We start from the raw sequence: 18,907 nt of genomic DNA on the forward strand, positions 1-18,907 counted from the left end.
GAGTTCCAGAAAAACATCTACTTCTGCTTTATTGGTTATGCCAAAGCCTTTGACTGTGTGGACCACACAAACTGAAAATTCTGAAAGAGATGGGAATACCATACCACCTTACCTGTCTGCTGAGAAATCTGTATGCAGATCAGGAAGCAACAGTTAGAACCAGACATGAAACAATGGACTGGTTCCACATTTGGAAAGGAGTATGTCAAGGCTGTATATTGTCAACCTGCTTATTTAATTCATATGCAGAGTACAACATGCAAAATGCTGGGCTGGATAAAGCACAAGCTGGAATCAAGATTGCCAGGAAAAATATCAAAACCTCAGATATGCAGATGACACCACCCTTATAGCAGAAAGCGAAGAGGAACTGAAGAGCCTCTTGATGAAAGTGAGAGAGGAGAGTGAAAAAGTTGGCTTAAAACTCAACATTCAAAAACCTAAGATCATGGCATCTGTTCGCATCACTTCATGGGAAATAGATGGGGAAACAGTGGAAACAGTGGCAGACTTGATTTTGGGGGGCTCCAAAATCACTGCAGATGGTGACTACAGCCATGAAATTAAAAGATGCTTGCTCCCTGGAAGAAAAGCTATGACCAACCTAGACAGCATATTCAAAAGCAGAGCCATTACTTTGCCAACAAAGGTCCGTCTAGTCAAAGCTATGGTTTTTCCAGCAGTCATGTATGGATATGACAGTTGGACTATAAAGAAAGCTGAGTGCAGAAGAATTGATGCTTTTGAACTGTGGTGTTGGAGAAGACTCTTGAGAGTCCCTTGGACTGCAAAGAGATCCAGCCCATCAATCCTAAAGGAAATCAGTCCTGAATATTCATTGGAAGGACTGATGCTGAAGCAGAAGCTCCAATATTGGCCACCTGATGGGAAGAACTGAGTCACTGGGAAAGACCCTGATGCTGGGAAAGATTGTAGTCAGGAGAAGAGGACAACAGAGGATAAGATAGTTGGATGGCCTCAATGACTTGATGGACGTGAGTTTGAGCAAGCTCTAGGAGTTGGTGATAGAGAGGGAAGCCTGGCATTCTGCAGTCCATGAGGTGGCAAAGAGTCGGACATTACTGAGCGACTTAACTGAACTGAAAAGTGGAATATAAATGGTTTATAGAGTCTCAATTTTGAGTGAAAAAAAAAGTCCTGGAAGGAAAAAATATTGAATCAGTACATTGTACATCTGAAACTAATATAATATTGGAAATCAATTGTATTTCAATTTAAACATTTTTAATAAAAAGCCTGGAAGGAAATGGTAAAAATTTTAGTTGGTGGAATTGTAATAATTTTTATTTTCTCCTTTCTGGTTTTACACTTTTGTAAAACTATCTGAAATAGGAGTTTATTGATTTTCAAATAGAAAAAAAAGCTTGACTTTATGCTGAAGTGTTTTATTCAGATTGTTAAAACTAAAAATATAAGATACTCTTCTGTTAGATGCATAATACCTTTGAAAAGCAAAATCTTGAGTAATAATGACAGTTAATGCTTCTTATGTTCATAGTCTATCATTTTGACTGTCTTGCTTTGTTTGTTATACTCATTTTTGTACACAGAATAGAAGACTCACAGGACGACGTCCCAAAGAAACTGCCATCTTTAGTACATTTCTTTCCAACGTCGACAGATTCAGATAGCACAACGCTGGCATGTTCACGGTCATTCTCTGATGAAATTCCTCTCAGTTACTGTCTGTCTAGCCCTCAAGTTAGTGGAGCAACTATATCAACAATTGGACCAAAGCCTCTTAAACCTGCTCTAGTGACCCATTCCCACTCAGAAAACAGCTTGGGTAAGCAAAACACAAACTTTTTTAGAGTGTTTTTAAAGCATATAGTTTGAGTCATTATATGCCTCGAAGTCAGAATGATGTTTTATTATTTGTCTTCAGTATCAATCGGTTCAGTTCAGTTGATCAGTTGTGTCTGACTCTTTGTGACACGATGGAATGCAGCACGCCAGGCCTCCCTGTCTATCACCAACTCCTGGAGTTCACTCAAACTCATGTCCATCAAGGCAGTGATGCCATCCACCCATCTCATCCTCTGTTGTCCTCTTCTCCTCCTGCCCTCAATCTTTCCCAGCATCAGGGTCTTTTCCAATGAGTCAACTCTTTGCATCAGGTGGCCAAAGGATTGGAGTTTCAGCTTTAGCATCAGTCCTCCCACTGAATATTCAGGACTGATTTCCTTTAGGATGGACTGGTTGGATCTCCTTGTGGTCCAAGGGACTTTCAAGAGTCTTCCCCAACACCACAGTTTAAAAGCATCAATTCTTTGGCACTCAGCTTTCTTTATAGTCCAACTTTCACAACCGTACATGACTACTGGAAAAACCATAGGCTTGACTAGACGGACCTTTGTTGGCAAAGTAATGTCTCTGCTTTTTAATATGTTATCTAGGTTGGTCATAGCTTTTCTTCCAATAAGTAAGCACCTTTTAATTTCATGGCTGCAAGTCACCAACTGCAGTGATTTTGGAGCCCCCAAAATCAAGTCTCTCACTATTTCCACTATTTCCCCATCTATTTCCCATGAAGTGATGAGAACAGATGCAATGATCTTTGTTTTCTGAATGTTGAGCTTTAAGCCAACTTTTTCACTCTTCTCTTTCACTTTCATCAAGAGGCTCTTTAGTTCTTCTTCACTTTCTGTCATAAGGGTGGTGTCATCTGTATATCTGAGGTTCTTGATATTTCTCCTGGCAATCTTGTTTCCAGCTTGTGCTTCATCCACCCAGCGCTTCTCATGATGTACTCTGCATGTAAGTTAAATAAGCAGGGCAACAATATACAGCCTTGACATTCTCCTTCCCATATTTGGAACCAGTCTGTTTTTCCATGTCCAGTTCTAACTGTTGCTTCCTGACCTGCATACAGATTTCTCAAGAGGCAGGTCAGGTGGTCTGGTATTCCCATCTCTTTAAGAATATTCCAGAATGTCTCCAGTATACTCATTTCTTAATGCCAAATGCAGAATAATTTAACTATACTCACCATTTATTCTAGCACTGGGAGTCATATTCAGGCCACATAAATATATTGGCCAAGTACATCATCTCTATGATTAAAATATCTTATGTTGTCATAATGGTTCATGGCTTGACCAACTAGATGATCTAGAATTTCTGGATAACTGAAAATTTTGTTGTATGGAATTAACTGCCCTTCCTCTGAATGCCACCAGGAAGATTAACAATATTGTCCATATTGTGCTTTAGAACTATGGCTTAGGGAAGGAAAGACAGATAAGAGAAAGAAGAAATACAAAGTAGGTAATAAAATGGTGGAGAGAAAGGGAGAAACAATCATTTGGAAACGAGGAAAATAACAGTAAAGTTTTGGCAGTTGCCGCAATGCACTCAGCAGTGTTCACACTATAAGGTGTATGTTCCTCACTGTGTTTGGGAAACTTTGAGTTTTCAGTGTTTAATGAAAAGACCACTGTCTTTGGAAACAGAAAACCTTGGTTCAAACCTACAACATGAAACATTTGGAATTAAATTAGTTCATTCCCACTCGAATGAGAATTTGCTTAATCTTTACATGAGACATTAGTTTAGATATTTGGTATCTCTGAGTCTCATTTTCCATAACCACAAAATGCAGGTTAAAATATCAACTTCAAGGGCTATTTTAAGTATTAAATGAGATATTTATTAAAATCACCTAGCACATAAGTGTGCTCAATAAAGTTGTGAATCTGAACGTATCTGTCCCTTCTCATGCTGCTACTGCTAAGTCACTTCAGTCGTGTCCAACTCTGTGCGACCCCATAGACGGCAGCCCACCAGGCTCCCCCGTCCCTGGGATTCTCCAGGAAGAACACTGGAGTGGGTTGCCATTGCCTTCTCCAATGCATGAAAGTGAAAAGTGAAAGTGAAGTCGCTCAGTCGTGTCCGACTCCCAGCGACCCCATGGACTGCAGCCTACGAGGCTCCCCGTCCATGGGATTTTCCAGGCAAGAGTATTGGAGTGGGGTGCCATCACCTTCTCCGGTACCTTCTCATAGAATAGGCTAAATTTGAGGTTTGTATTACCTCAACTAACAAATTTCAAAATTGTTAGCACAAATACACCCATGACTACTTGATGTCTTCATTTTCCCTTACCATTCTGTGCACATCTACAACCTCTATATTTCACTTTGTTCCTGACATCTTCCTAAGATTTTGACATAGTGTCACACAAGATTTTGGCCTTTTGCCATTATTGCCGTATTCCCTGTGCCTCAGTGTTTGTATGCCTAAGGTACATTTTCAAAGCAGCCTCCTAAGTTCACACTGACCTTGAGCAATGACCAGTATCTCTATGCTTAAAAGTAAAAATACACCTTTTATATCTAAGGAAGTAATATTTCTCATCCTTTGGCGCTGTGTCATTGTGTATGTTCTCTATTGGGTTGAAATGTGGAAGCTCCTAGTATGGAGGGAAAAATAAATATACTGGTTTCCCCTTGCAAGATGAGAGTGGTGCTGGAATAGAGTCTTTTCCTTCAGTCACTGTAGGTCCTGACTCTGCAGATAGGTATCTGTGTCTCCCAAGACTTGTTTTGCATTTGGCCCATTTCATTTCTAGATGAGATGACAACTGGAACCCAAGATCCATGTGTCTTCTTCCCTTTCAGAGTACAAAGATTTTCATCCCTCAAGATGAGCTGTTAACAATGCTAAATAGTCTCTTTCTTCAAAGGAATTTAAAGATTTAGCAAATACTCACTTGAATAGTAATGAACTAATTTAATTCCAAGTATTTCTTCTAAACAAAATCCTCTAAGGAATCCTCTTTAGGAACTCTGTGCTTTTGTTTTTTTTCATATTTTGCCTTGCTTTGGTTTTGTTAAAGACAGAAGATAAAGCACACTCTAGATTGTCTTAATCCTTTGATGATTTTGGACCCAGGGTCACGTTAGCCAAAGTCCCTGTGCTACAACAATCGCTATCATTTATTGAGTACCTGCTAAATGCTAGACACTCATCTATATTATCTGCAATCCTCACATTGCCTCACACAAGGTAGTATTATCCTTATTTGATTTTCAAGAAAACCGAGAATTTGAAGGTTTAAATCATTTGGTTTAAATCAGTAAGTGACAAAGCTGGGATACAAGTGTGTCTAAATCCAAGACACAGTGCTCTATTTCATCATGATGTCTCTCTGTAATGTTCCTCTCTGCAGATACACAATTAGATTTATCCAGCATGATTTCTTCTATGCAAAATAATGAAACCCATTTTATGTTTGAATCTTAGTATTGAGAATTTTAAAAGAGTAAACTTCCAAGAGGACATTAGAATCTGATTAAGCATTACTTTATCTTCCTAATAAAGTATTTCAGTTGATTAGAGGAAATTTAACTCTGCCTGGCAAAACATACACCATTGATAGGAAAGAACTCATTTGAGACTTTAATTTATGCCTAGCAATTTGGGGAGAAGAGGTAATTATAAAATAGAATAAACTGTACATTTCCAAATTTGAGAGACTCAAATGTTTTATCTACTCACAAACTTACACTGCTTCTATTACATCTTAATTAAATTATAATTATGCTGGTGATTGATAGTTTTAAGATAACTGAAATAATCTCTAGGAACTGAGTGTCACTAAAAATAATCACTTACTGGTTATTTTACAGACTTTGGTTTAAAGTTTCTAACTATCTTCATTGAGTTTGACTGTGACAGTAAAGTGTATAAAGAATATTGTTTTGTATAGAAGCAAGGAATAAAGATAGTAGCTTTGGGTCCTTTTACTCTTTTATCTACTCTATATTTGGTTTCTTTGAAAGGACTCAACGTCGTCAAAATTCCAAAGAAACACTCTATTCCAGTCCTTGCTGGTGAGCCAGCTGTGATTGGGGAAGGGGAAGATTATTTCCTGTCTTTGTTTGGTGATAAAAGGAAAGTTGTGCAGTCATTCCACGAGAAAAGTTGGAAGCACTTCTCTATGATTCTTGAAGAAGTGGGCCAATCTAGATCCAGGTATATACTCTATTTGAACTATTTTTGTCTTCTATTGGAGTAGGAGTAATAAATTAGTAGGAAATAAAGATCTAATCTGTTGTTAGATCCAAGGTCTCTTCTACAAACCCTAAGCAATCCATTAAAATATAACTATTTAATATTCTGGGCAATTAAAAGGGATAAATACAACTTTCTAGGGAACCAAACAAGGAATGTTAATTCTTCTAAGATGCCAGAGAAAACAGCACTACATAAGTCTTACCAATAAAGTTAACTCTATATAAGAAACTTTTTATTATTAGCAAATCATTCAGATGGATTTAGAATCTTTTTTTCATCTGCTTTGAGTTCAAGACAGAGGGAGAAAGGTGGACCTATAACTCACTTATAAAAATATCCATTTTTATGGTTGTTAGTATCTACAGAAAAAAGAATTGGTCAGAAAGAAAGTTGATGTTAGAATCAAAATAAAAGATGACTCATTTATGCATTTACTTCACCCTGGTTTTCTTGTTGCATGAGCAACAGATTAAATTGTGAATTTTTAGTAATGAACATATTTTTTAAAACTTTTATAGAAAAATCATTGGTTTACAGTGCTGTGCTAGTTTCAGATGTACATCAAATTATTTGTGGACTTTTTAATGACAGCCATTCTGATAGGTATGAGGTAATTCCTCATTGTGGTTCTGATTTGCATTTCTCTATTAATTAGGAGTGTTAAGCATCTTTTCATGTGACTGTGTGTCTTCTTTGGAGAAATATCTATTTAGATCTTTACCTCTGTTGGATACATTTTTTTTTTTTCCTATTAAGTTGTATGAGCTGTTTGTGTACTTTGGATATTAACCCCTTGCCGGTTGCATCATTTGAAAATGTTTTCTCCTATTCCATAGATGTCTTTTCCTTTGTTGATAGTTTTGTTGATAGTTTTGTTGATAGTTTCCTTTGCTGTGCAAGAGCTTTTAAGTTTGATTAGGTTCCGTTTTTTAAATTTTCCTTTTCTTTTTGCCTTGGGAGATTGATCTAGGAAAATATTTCTACAATTTATGTTAAATTATGTTCTGCTTATGTTCTCTTCTAGGAGGAAATGGCAATCCGCTCCAATATTCTTGCTTGGAGAATCCCATGGACAGAGGAGCTTGACAGACTATGGTCCATAGGGTTGCAAACGGTCAGACATTACTGAGCAACTGATCATGCATGCACAAAACCACAGTAAACAAAATGGTGTGGTATTGGCACAAAACTAGACATAAGGATCAATATAGCAGGATAGAAAGCTCAGAAACAAATCCACACACCTATTACCAATTAATATTATGACACAGGAAGTAAGAATATACAATGAAGAAAAGACATTCTTCAACAAGTGGATATTTTTTTACAAGTGAGTTATACATCCACTTTTCTCCCTCTCTTGAACTCAAGATAGATGAAAAAAAAGATTCTAAATCCATCTGAGTGATGTGTTAGTAAGGTTATGGTCAAAATCATTTAAGCTAGGCTTCAGCAGTATGTGAACTTAGAGATGTGCAAGCTGGGTTTAGAAAAGGCAGAGGAACCAGAGATCAAATTGCCAACATTCATTGGACCGTAGAGAAAGCAAGGGAATTCTGGAAAAACATCTATTTCTGTTTCATTGACTACACTAAAGCCTTTGACTGTGTGGATCACAACAAACTGTGGAAAATTCTTAAAGAGATGGGAATACAAGACCACCTTACCTGTCTCCTGAGAAACCTGTATGCAGGTCAAGAAGCAACAGTTAGAACTGGACAATGAACAACAGACTGGTTCCAAACTGGGAAAAGAGTATATCAAGGCTGTATATTGTCACTCTGTTTATTTAACTTATATGCACAGTACATCATGTGAAATGCTGGTTGGATGAATTACAAGCTGGCATCAAGATTTCCAGGAGAAATATCAGTAACCTCAGATATACAGATGATACCACTCTAATGGCAGAAAGTGTAGAGGAACTAAAGAATCTCTTGAAGAGGGTGAAAGAGGAGAGTGAAAAAGCTGGCTTGAAACTCAACATTAAAGAAACAAAGATTATGGCTTCTTGTCCCATCACTTCATGACAAATAGAAGGGAAAAGGAAAAATGGAAGCAGTGACAGATTTTATTTTCTGGGGCTCCAGAATCACTGGATGGTGACTGCAGCCATGAAATTAAAAGAGGCTTACTCCTCGGAGGAGAGCTATGACAAACCTAGACAATGTATTTAAAAGCAGAGACATCACTTTGCCAACAAAGGTCTGTCTAGTCAAAACTATGGTTTTTCCAGTAGCCATGTACAGATGTGAGAGCTGGACCATAAAGAAAGCTGAGCCCTGAAGAACTGATGCTTTTGAATTCTGGTGCTGGAGAAGACTGTTGAGAGTCCCTTGGACCAAAAGGGGATCAAACCAGTCAATCCTAAAGGAAATCTACCCTGAATAGTCATTAGAGAGACTGATGCTGAAGCCATAGTTCCAGTACTTTGGTCACCTGATGCGAAGAGCTGACTCATTGGAAAAGACCCTAATACTAGGGAAAATTGAGAGTAGGATATGTGGCAGAGGATGAGATGGTTAGATAGCATCACTGACTCAATGGACATGAATTTGAGCAAACTCCAAGAGATAGTGGAGGACAGAGGAGTATGGCATGCTGTAGTCCATGGGTTCACAAAGAGTCAGACATTACTTAGCAACTGATCAAGAAGAAGAAGGAGCTATATGATGTCATATCTTACATTTAGGTCTTCAAACAATTTTGAGTTTACTTTTCCATACGATGTGAGGAAATATTCTAATTTCGTTGATTACACCCAGCTTTAGCTGTCCAGCTTTCCAAACATCACTTGTTTAAGAAATGGTATTTTCTCCATTGTATATTCTTACATCCTGGGTCATACATTAATTGATGTTAGGTGTGTGGGTTTATTTCTCGGCTCTCTATCCTGTTGCACTGATCCATATGTCTGTTTTTGTGCCAATACAACACTATTTTGATTACTGTAGCTTTGTGCATGCATGCTCAGTTGCTCAGTCAATTCCAACTCTTTGCAACCCCATGGAATGTAGCCGGCCAGGTTCCTCTGGCCATGGGATTCTCCAGGCAAGAATACTGGAGTGGGTTGCCATTTCCTCCTCCAGTGGATCTTCCAGGCCCAGGGATCAAACCCAGATCTCCTGTGTCTCCTGCATTGACAGACAGATTCTTTACCACTCTGCCTTCTGGGAAGCTCAGTGTAGCTTTGTAGTATAGCCCAAGACTGGAAGAGTAAAACTGCCAACTTTGTTATTTTTCCTCAGAATTGCTTTGGTAATTCTGGTTTTGGTTTCTTACTCTTGTTTTGGCAGTTCCATATAAATTTTAGGATTATTTGTTCCAGTTCTGAAAAAAAAAAAAATGCCATGTGTATTTTGATAGAGATTGCATTAAATCTGTAGTTTGCTTTGGGTAGTAGGACCATTTAAATAATATTCTTCCAATCCAATAGCACAAGACACCTTTCCACTTCTTTGAATCATTTTTATTTTCCTTTATCAGTGTGTTCTAGTTTTTAGCATAGAAATCTTTCACCTCCTTGGTTAAGTTTATTCCTAGGTATTTTATTCTTTTTGATGACATTTGAGGGTTGTTTTTGAGGATTTAAAAAATTTTTTTCTTTCTAATATTTCATTATTAGTGTATAAAAATTGAAGAAATTTCTGTATATTAATTTTGCATCCTGCTACCTTGCTGAAATCATTTATGAGTTCTAATAGTTTTTGTGTGAAGATTTTAGGGCTCTCCATATAGAGTATCACATCATCTGCAAATACGGACAGTTTTACCTTCTTCCCTTCCAATGTGGATATCTTTTATTTCTTTTTCTTTTCTGATTGCTATGGCTAGGACTTCCAAGTCTATGCTGAATAGAAGTAGTGAGAGTTGGAATCCTTGTCTTGTTTCTGAATTTAGCAGGAAGGCTTTTAGCTTTTCACCATTGAGTATTATTTGGCTATGGGTAGCTTTATGTTGAGATATGTTCCTTCTGTGTCTTGTTTGGAGAAATATCAATTTAGATCTTCCACCCATTTTTTATTGGGTTGTTTTTTGTTGTTGTTATTAAGCAGTATAAATTGTTTGTATATTTTGGAAATTAATCCCTTGTTGGTAGCATCATTTGCAAATATTTTCTCCCAATCTGTAGGTTGTCTTGACATTTTGTGATGATAATGTCCTATTTTACATTTTAATGCTTATCCTTTTATTGTTTATTATGGTTATAATCACTTTTACAATTTTTAAAAATCTACATACTAACTTATTTAAGTGATTTTCAATCCTTCTATATATTTGCCTTTCCTATTGTGATTTTTTTTTCCCCTTTCCTATAGATTATTCTTTCTTTTCTATTTAAAGAAGAGATTTCAGTATCTGTTTTAGGGTAGGTTTGTTGTTGTTCAGTCGCTAAGTCTTGTCTGACTCTTTGTGACCCTGTGGACTGCCCCACACCAGGTTTCCCTATCCTTCACTATCTCCTAGAGTTTGTTCAAACGCATGTCCATTGTGTTGATGATGCCATCCAACCATCTCATCGTCTGTCACCCCCTTTTCCTTCTGCCGTCAATCTTTCCCAGCATCAGGGTCTTTTCCAATGATTTGGCACTTCACATCAGATGGTCAAAGTATTGGAGCTTCAGCTTCAGCATCAATCTTTCCAATAAAAATTCAGGGTCGATTTCCTGTAGAATTGACTGGTTTGATATCCTTGCAGTCCAAGACTCTCAAGAGTCTTCTCCAGCACCACAATTCAAAAGCATCAATTCTTTGGTGCTCAGCCTTCTTTAGGGGTTCAAACCTCACATCTGTACATGGCTAGTGGAAAAACCATAGCTTTGACTATATGGACCTTTGTCAGCAAAGTGATATCTCTGCTTTTTAATATGCTGTCTAGGTATGTCATAGCCTTCCTTCCAAGGGGCAAGAGTCTTTTAATTTCGTGGCTGCAGTCACTGTCTGCAGTGATTTGGAGTCCAAGAAAATAAAATCTGTCACTATTTCCATTTTTCCCCCATCAATTTGCCATGAAGTTATGAGATGAGATGCCATGATCTTAGTTTTTTTGAATGCTGGGTTTCAAGCCAGCTTTTTCATTCTCCCCTTTCACCCTCATTAAGAGACTCTTTAGTTTCTCTTCACTTTCTGCCCTTAGAGTGGTATCATCTGCATATCTGAGATTATTGATATTTCTCCCAGCAACCTTGATTCCAGTTTGTGATTCATCCAACCTGGCATTTTGCATGATATACTCTGCATATAAATTAAATAAGCAAGATGACAATATAAAGCCTTGACATACTCCTTTCCTAATTTTGAACCAGTGCTGAATTCTTTTTGCTTGTCTGAGAAATTTTTTATCTCTCTTTCTGTTCTAAATGATAATCTTGCTGGGCAGAGTATCCTAGATTTTAAGTTTTTTTCCTTTCAGGACTTTGAATATAGCATGACACTCCTTTCTGGCCTGTAAACTTTCTGCAGAGAAACCAGCTGATAGCCTTTTAGGGGTTCCCTTGTGAAACGACTTTTTGTTTTTCTCTTGCTGCTTTTAGAATCTTCTCTTTATTGTTAACTTTTGTCATTTTAATTATGACATGTCTTGATGTGGGTCTGTTTGGTTTCACCTTGTTCGGTACTCTCTGTGCTTTCTGTGCCTGGAGATCTTCTTGCTTTAAGTTTGAGAAGTTTTCAGCCAAAATTTCTTCAAATACCTTTTTGATCCCCTTGTCTCTCTCTCTTTCTTCTGGAACCCCTCTTATATATAGGTTCACATGTTTTATTTTATATTATCCAATACATTTGTTTCTTTCTTTTCTTCTTCTTTTTTTTTTTTTTAGGTTTTTCTGTCTGCTGTTCTGATCGGTTGATTTCCATTATTCTACTTTTCAGATCACTTATTTGTTCTTCTGTGTTATTTAATTGGCTACTCATTGCTTCTAGATTGGTTTTTATCTCAGCAGTTGAATTCTGTATTTTTGATTAGTTCATCGTTATCATTTCTAATTTCTTGTTTCTGTGATCTGCATTTCTATCAATAATCTTTTTTAGTTCATCATTTTTATTATCACCTTTTCTGAACTTGGGAGTCTAGTAGACTGGTGAACTCTGTTTCATTATTCTTGCAGAGATTTCCCTTGTGCTTTTAAGCAGAATTAACTCTTCTGCTTTTTCATTTAACTCAACTTTCTCTGTCTCTATGAATTCAGGAAAAATAATTATCTAATGTAGTCTTGAAGAGGTGTTTTTATGTAGGAACATTCCTGTGTAGACTGTGTCCAGTGTTCTTGGTGTGATGACTGCTTTTGCTATGGACACCTGCGTATATTTTCTAAGGGTATGCTGGCCATTATCCCTGTGATAGGTGTGTGGTTGGTGTTACAGTGTCTAGAGTCTGTGCAGGTTGTGAAACAGGGCTTGCTGCTCTGCTCCATGGCTGTTGCTGTACACCCTATCAGAAGCAAGTTGTACTCAGTTATTGGAGCAGAAGCCCTGAGTGTCAGACTCTGTTGCCCTTAAGTGCATGCCCTGCCCCAAAGGAGGTAATTGCTGAAGCAAATGAGGTCTTTGCAGTCACAAAGGACCTCTGAACCACCTGTGTAGGTGTCTGCAGTTCTGCTCAGAAGCAGCCCCAGGGTCATGTACCTGTCTTTGTTTTGTTTGTCCCAGATCTAGTGCAAAGCTGTGATGTGGAGTTCCCTGGGGTTAGGGCTTGAGGTATTGTGACTACTGAAGTTGAGGTGGTTCAGCTGCTGAGATGTGGGCTGCTTCTGTGGCATCTTCTTCCAGGACCTGTCTGCCCTAGATCTAGTGCTAAGCTGCAGTGTGGGGTAGGCAGAGCCAGGGCACTCTCACTAGGAGAGCTGCTGCATACTCCTGACTGTACTGACGGTGGCCACCACCACTCCACCCAGACCACACTTCAGGCTCTCCTTATTGTCTCTGCATAGTGAGACTGAATCTTCTTCCAGGGCCTGTCTACCCAAGATTCAGTGCCTACTGATGGCATCAAAATACTTGCTAGTTTCCATTTTTATGGCTTCTTTGTTCCTTGAGTATTTAGAAGTGCATTATTTAGTTCCCAAATAATTTTACAGATTTTCCATTTCTAATGATTTTCCAGATAGCCTTTTAAATTAATTAATTAATCATTATTATTATTGGCTGTGCTCAGTCTTCATTGCAGCACTCGGGCTTTCTCTGGTTGTGGTGAGCAGGGGATACTCTTCGTTGTGGTGCACAGGTTTCTCATTGTGGTGGCTACCCTTGTTGCAGCTCACGGGCTCTGGAGTGCAGGCTAAGTAGCTGTGGCACATCGGCCTAGCTGCCCTATGGCATGTGCACTATTCCCAGACCAGGGATCGAAGGATCCCCTACATTGGCAGACGGACTCTTAATCACTGGATCACCAGAGAAGTCCCAGATATCTTTTGTTATTGATCTCTAATTCAGTTTCATACTGGTCAAAGAATATAATTTGTATGACTTAAGTCATACAATTTTAAATGTATTGAGACTTACTTTTTAGCAGGATATTGCCTGTACTGGTAAATGTTCATTTTACAAAGAATGTATATTCTGATGTTGAGTGAAGTGTTTCATAAGTATCGATCAGGTCAAATTGGTTGATGGTGCTTTTTGTCTTTTTTTTTTTTTTTTGATGTTGTTGATTTTGTGTCCATCAGTTATTGAGAAAAAGGTGTTAACATTTCCAACTATAATTGTGGATTTGTTGATATCTCTTTGCAGTTCTCTCAATTTTAGCTTCATGTATTTTGAAGCTCTGTTTTTAGGATTGTTACTTCCTCTTGATGAACAGATGTCTATATCATTATGAAATAACCTTTATCCCTGGCATTATTCTTTGCTCAGAAATCTGTTATGTCTGATATCAATATAGCCATTCCAATACTGGTATTAGCATGGTTATTTTTTTATCCTTTTAGTTTTAGCTTATGTGTCTCTTTATATCTAATGTTATGTTTTATAGGTAGCATGTAATAGGCTTGCCTTTTCACCTTCTGACCATCTCAGTCTTTTAATTTGGGCCTTTAAACTATTCACGTTTAAAGTAATTATTAATATGGTTGATAATGTCTGTTATTTGTTATTTGTTTTTGATTTGCTGCAACTGTTCTGTGTTCTCTTTTTTCCTCTGTCTTCTTTGGAATTAATTATTATTATGAATTCCATTTTGTCTCCATTGTTGGCTGATTTACTACAACTGTTATTTAGAAGTTCCTTCCAAGTTTACAGGATACATCTCGAGCCTATTGCAGAATACTTTCATGTTATCTTTTATCACTTCTCAAATAATATAAGAGCCTTCAGTTCAGTTCAGTTCAGTTTAGTCGCTCAGTCATCCCTGTCTATCACCAACTCCCGGAGTTTACTCAAACTCATGTCCATCGAGTCAGTGATGCCATCCAGCCATCTCATCCTCTGTCATCTCCTTCTCCTCCTGCCCCCAATCCCTCCCAGCATCAGAGTCTTTTCCAATGAGTCAACTCTCCGCATGAGGTGGCCAAAGTATTGGAGTTTCAGCTTTAGCATCAGTCCTTCCAATGAACACCCAGGACTGATCTCCTTTAGGATGGACTGGTTGGATCTCCTTGCAGTCCAAGGGACTCTCAAGAGTCTTCTCCAACACCACAGTTCAAAAGCATCAATTCTTCAGTGCTCAGCTTTCTTCACAGTCCAACTCTCACATCCATACATGACCACTGGAAAAACCATAGCCTTGACTAGACGGACCTTTGTTGGCAAAGTAATGTCTCTGCTTTTGAATATGCTTCTAGGTTGGTCATAACTTTCCTTCCAAGGAGTAAGCATCTTTTAATTTCATAGCTGCACTCACCATCTGCAGTGATTTTGGAGCCCAAAATAATAAAGTCTGTCACTGTTTCCATCATTTCCCTATCTATTTGCCATGAAGTGATGGGACCAGATGCCATGATCTTAGTTTTCTGAATGTGGAGCTTTAAGCCAAGTTTTTCATTCTCCTCTTTCACTTTCATCAAGAGGCTCTTTAGTTCCTCTTCACTTTCTGCCATAAGAGAGGGGTCATCTGCATATCTGAGGTGATTTGTATTTCTCCCAGCAATCTACTTTTCTATAATTGCTTTTGTTGCCTGTGTTACCTAAGACACCAAAGAATGTCAGAGTTCTTGACAATTGTTAAGACTGATGTCAAGAAGGTTTTCCCCTATGTTTTCTTATAGAAGTTTTATGGTTTCAAGTCTTATTAAGTCTTTAACCCAGTTTGAGTTGACTTTTATGTATAGTGTGGGCTAGAGGTGCAGTTTATTCTTTTGCATGTGGATATCCAATTTCCAGCATTTTTTGAAGAGACTATCCTTGCTTTTGGCCCTCATGTTGAACAGCAGTTGACCATAAATATATGGGTTCATTTCTGGGTTTGTAATTCTGTTCCACTGGTGTATATGTTTTTCTTTATTCTAGTACCATATTGTTTTAGTTACTTAAGCTTTACAATTGGACTGCAAGGAGATTCAACCAGTCCATTCTAAAGGAGATCAGTCCTGGGTGTTCTTTGGAAGGAATGATGTGAAAGCTGAAACTCCAATACTTTGGCCACCTGATGCAAAGAGTTGACTCATTGGAAAAGACCCTGATGCTAGGAGGGATTGGGAGCAGGAGGAGAAGGGTACGGCAGAGGATGAGATGGCTGGATGGCATCATCGACTTAATGGACGTGAGTTTGGCTGAACTCCTGGAGTTGGTAATGGACAGGGAGGTCTGGCGTGCTGCAATTCATAGGGTCACAAAGAGTCGGACACGACTGAGCAACTGAACTGAACTGAACTGAAGCTTTACAATATAATTTGAAGTCAAGAAGTGTGATATCTCCAGCTTTGTCCTTGCTCAAGAATGCTTTGGCTATTTGGGGTCTTTTGTAGTTTCACATAAATTTTAGGATTGTTTTTTTACAGCTTCTGTTTAAAAATGTCATTGATATTTTGATAGGGACTGCATTGATTTGGTTAGTATTAGCACTTTGACATTAATTCTTCCAATCCATGAACATGGAAGAATATTTTTTTCCATTTTCTTGTGTCTTTTTAAATTTCCTTCATTGGTTTTTCATATATAAGTCTTTCATTTTTTGGTTAACTTAATACCTAAGTATTTTGTTCTCTCATTGCTAAGGTAAGGGATTTTTAAAATTAATTAATTTATTTTAATTGGAGGCTAATTATTTTACAATATTGTAGTGGTTTTTGCCATACATTGACATGAATCAGCCATGGGTGTACATGTGTCCCCATCCTGAACAACCCTCCCACCTCCCTCCCCATCCCATCCCTCAGGGTCATCCCAGTGCACCAGCCCTGAGCACCGTCTCATGCATCAAACCTGAACTGGCGATCTGTTTCACATATTTCAATGCTATTCTTTCAAGTCATCCCACCCTCATCTTCTCCCACAGAGTTCAGAAGTCTGTTCTTTACATATGTATCTCTTTCGCAGTCTCACATATAGGGTCATCATTACCATATTTCTAAATTCCATATATATGCATTAATATACTGTATTGGTGTTTTTCTTTCAGACTTACTTCACTCTGTATAATAGGCTCCAGTTTCATCCACCTCATTAGAACTGATTCAAATGCATTCTTTTTAATAGCTGAGTAATATTCCACTGTGTATATGTACTGCAGCTTTCCTATCCATTCGTCTGCCGATGGACATCTAGGTTGCTTCCATGTCCTGGCTATTATAAACAGTGCTGCAATGAACACTGGGGTACTTGTGTCTCTTTGAATTCTGGTTTCCTTGGTGTGTATGCCCAGCAGTGGGATTGGTGGGTCATATGGCAGTTGTGTTTCCAGTTTTTTAAGGAATCTCCACACTGTTTTCCATAGTGGCTGTACTAGTTTGCATTCCAACCAAGAGTGTAAGAGGGTTCCCTTTTCTCCACATCCTCTCCAGCATTTATTGTTTGTAGACATTTTTTGACAGCAGCCATTCTGACCGCTGTGAGATGGTACCTCATTGTGGTTTTGATTTGCATTTCTCTGATAGTGAGTGATGTTGAGCATCTTTTCAAATGTTTGTTAGCCATCTGTGTGTCTTCTTTGAAGAAATGTCTGTTTAGATCTTTGGCCCAAGTAAATGGGATTGTTTTCTTAATTTCCCTTTTGGTTAGTTAGTGCCCAGAATCATCACTGATTTTTGTATGTTGATTTTTATATCCTACAAATTTAATGAATTTGTTTTGTGATGTTCTTAGGGATTTTTACTTATAAAATCACATCATCTGCAAACAGAGATGATTTACTTTTTCCTTTCTTATTTGACACCTTTTATTTCTTTTTCTTGCCTGAATGCTTTGGGTAAGACTCCCAGTGCTATCTTGAATAACAGTGGTGAGAATGGGTGTCCTTGCCTTGTTCCGGATTTAAAGGAAATTTTATCTCATTGACTGTGTTAGCTGAGGTTGTTTTCAAATATGGCCTTTATTATGCTGAGGTATGTTTTTTCGTTACCTATTTTTTGAGTTGTTATAGTGAAAAGATGTTGAATTTTGTCAAAAAAATTTCTTCTGCATCTGATGTAAAAACTGTGATCATGTGGTCTTCGTCTTTCGTTTTGTTAATGGCAGCTATAAACATAGGGTCAATCTTCTCAGACAACGTTAGATCCATGCCTATTGGAGGAACTGAAATGCTAGAGATAAGTTTAGTAGACTTTAGAGTAGCAAAACCCTGAAGGCAGATAAGTAGCATGGAGCTATCAAGTAGAACCCTACAAGTAGAGAAATTAGAGCTTAAATAATGAAAAATTATCATTTAAAAAATAAGAGATTTGGCCATTTGTCTTTTCAATATCTATAAATCAAGACCATGCAAAGGCTACTGACAGACTGTTTAGTATATCACTCTACACTCAGCCCATCTCACTCAACTTATAAGCAGAGGTTTCAAGTCATTTTCCTACGAAAGAAATAATGGGAGGGCTTACAGGGAAGAAAAAAGATAACTATAAAAGGCTGTGTGATAGCAGATTAACAGCCCTGGCTCTGTGAATTTCCTTGTATTGTATGAAGCATTTTTCTGTAACTTTTGGCATTATATCAAAAGGAAGGCAAATGAATTTACTAGCTCTGATATGGACAATAGTATTTTTTCTTTCAGACAAGCTAATCTATTCTACTTACATACATAAAATAAAAATTTAGCATCACTGAATAAACATTTCACTTGAATAATAGAACATTTTTGAAAAGCAACTATACATATCCAAATACATACAGATACCAAAGGGATAACTGAGATATCCTAGGGTCTTATCTGTTTAAAACAAAAAACTCAACCTACTGCTCATCATCCCAGGCAGAAAAGGCAAGTATGAAAAACGAAAAGGAATTCTGTCAAGAAATGAAAACATCCCACAGAGAATTCAATAGCACTAGAATGAGGATGACACTGAGAAATTCAAGGGCTATCAAAGAACCGTAAAAATGTTATATATACAACTTAGTAAGAACCATAATGCTAATGTAAAAGAAAAGAACTGGTATATAAATTGCTCACAAATGAACCTCTACAAAACAGGCATCTTTGTACAATGTAGTATGGGTATAAAATAAGACTGCTGAAAGCAGTTTGCTAGTGTAGATCAAGATTTCATAGATCTCAATTTATTCTCCTTTATTCTCACATAAATCATCCTTTATTCTCACAAGCCCTCTTCTAGGAGAGGGAACTCAGAGAGATAGCCTGACATTTGGAGCCACTTTTCTCCTCAAAACAGTTGTCGATTTGAAAGCAGCAGCTAAGAGGCTGAGAATTTAATCAGAGATTTTTGGCAGTCTCACTAGCTTTCCTGGTGGCTCAGCAGTAAAGAGTTCACCTGCAGTGCAG

At 37.8% G+C, this 18,907-nt stretch overlaps 1 protein-coding gene across 11 annotated transcripts in view; it reads left to right on the top strand.

The window, feature by feature from the left end:
* Positions 1-18,907, top strand: part of LMNTD1 (lamin tail domain containing 1) — a 491,035-nt gene that overhangs the window by 440,539 nt on the left and 31,589 nt on the right. For all 11 annotated transcript variants that reach the window (XM_061417580.1, XM_061417579.1, XM_061417584.1 and 8 more), the window contains 2 exons: positions 1,572-1,807; positions 5,805-5,997. In XM_061417580.1, the coding sequence (XP_061273564.1) occupies positions 1,572-1,807; positions 5,805-5,997 (429 nt within the window). The remainder of the gene's footprint in view (positions 1-1,571; positions 1,808-5,804; positions 5,998-18,907) is intronic.

The sequence above is a fragment of the Bos javanicus genome, chromosome 5 (genome assembly GCF_032452875.1).
Source record: "Bos javanicus breed banteng chromosome 5, ARS-OSU_banteng_1.0, whole genome shotgun sequence".
In the NCBI taxonomy this organism is placed as follows: Eukaryota; Metazoa; Chordata; class Mammalia; order Artiodactyla; family Bovidae; genus Bos; species Bos javanicus.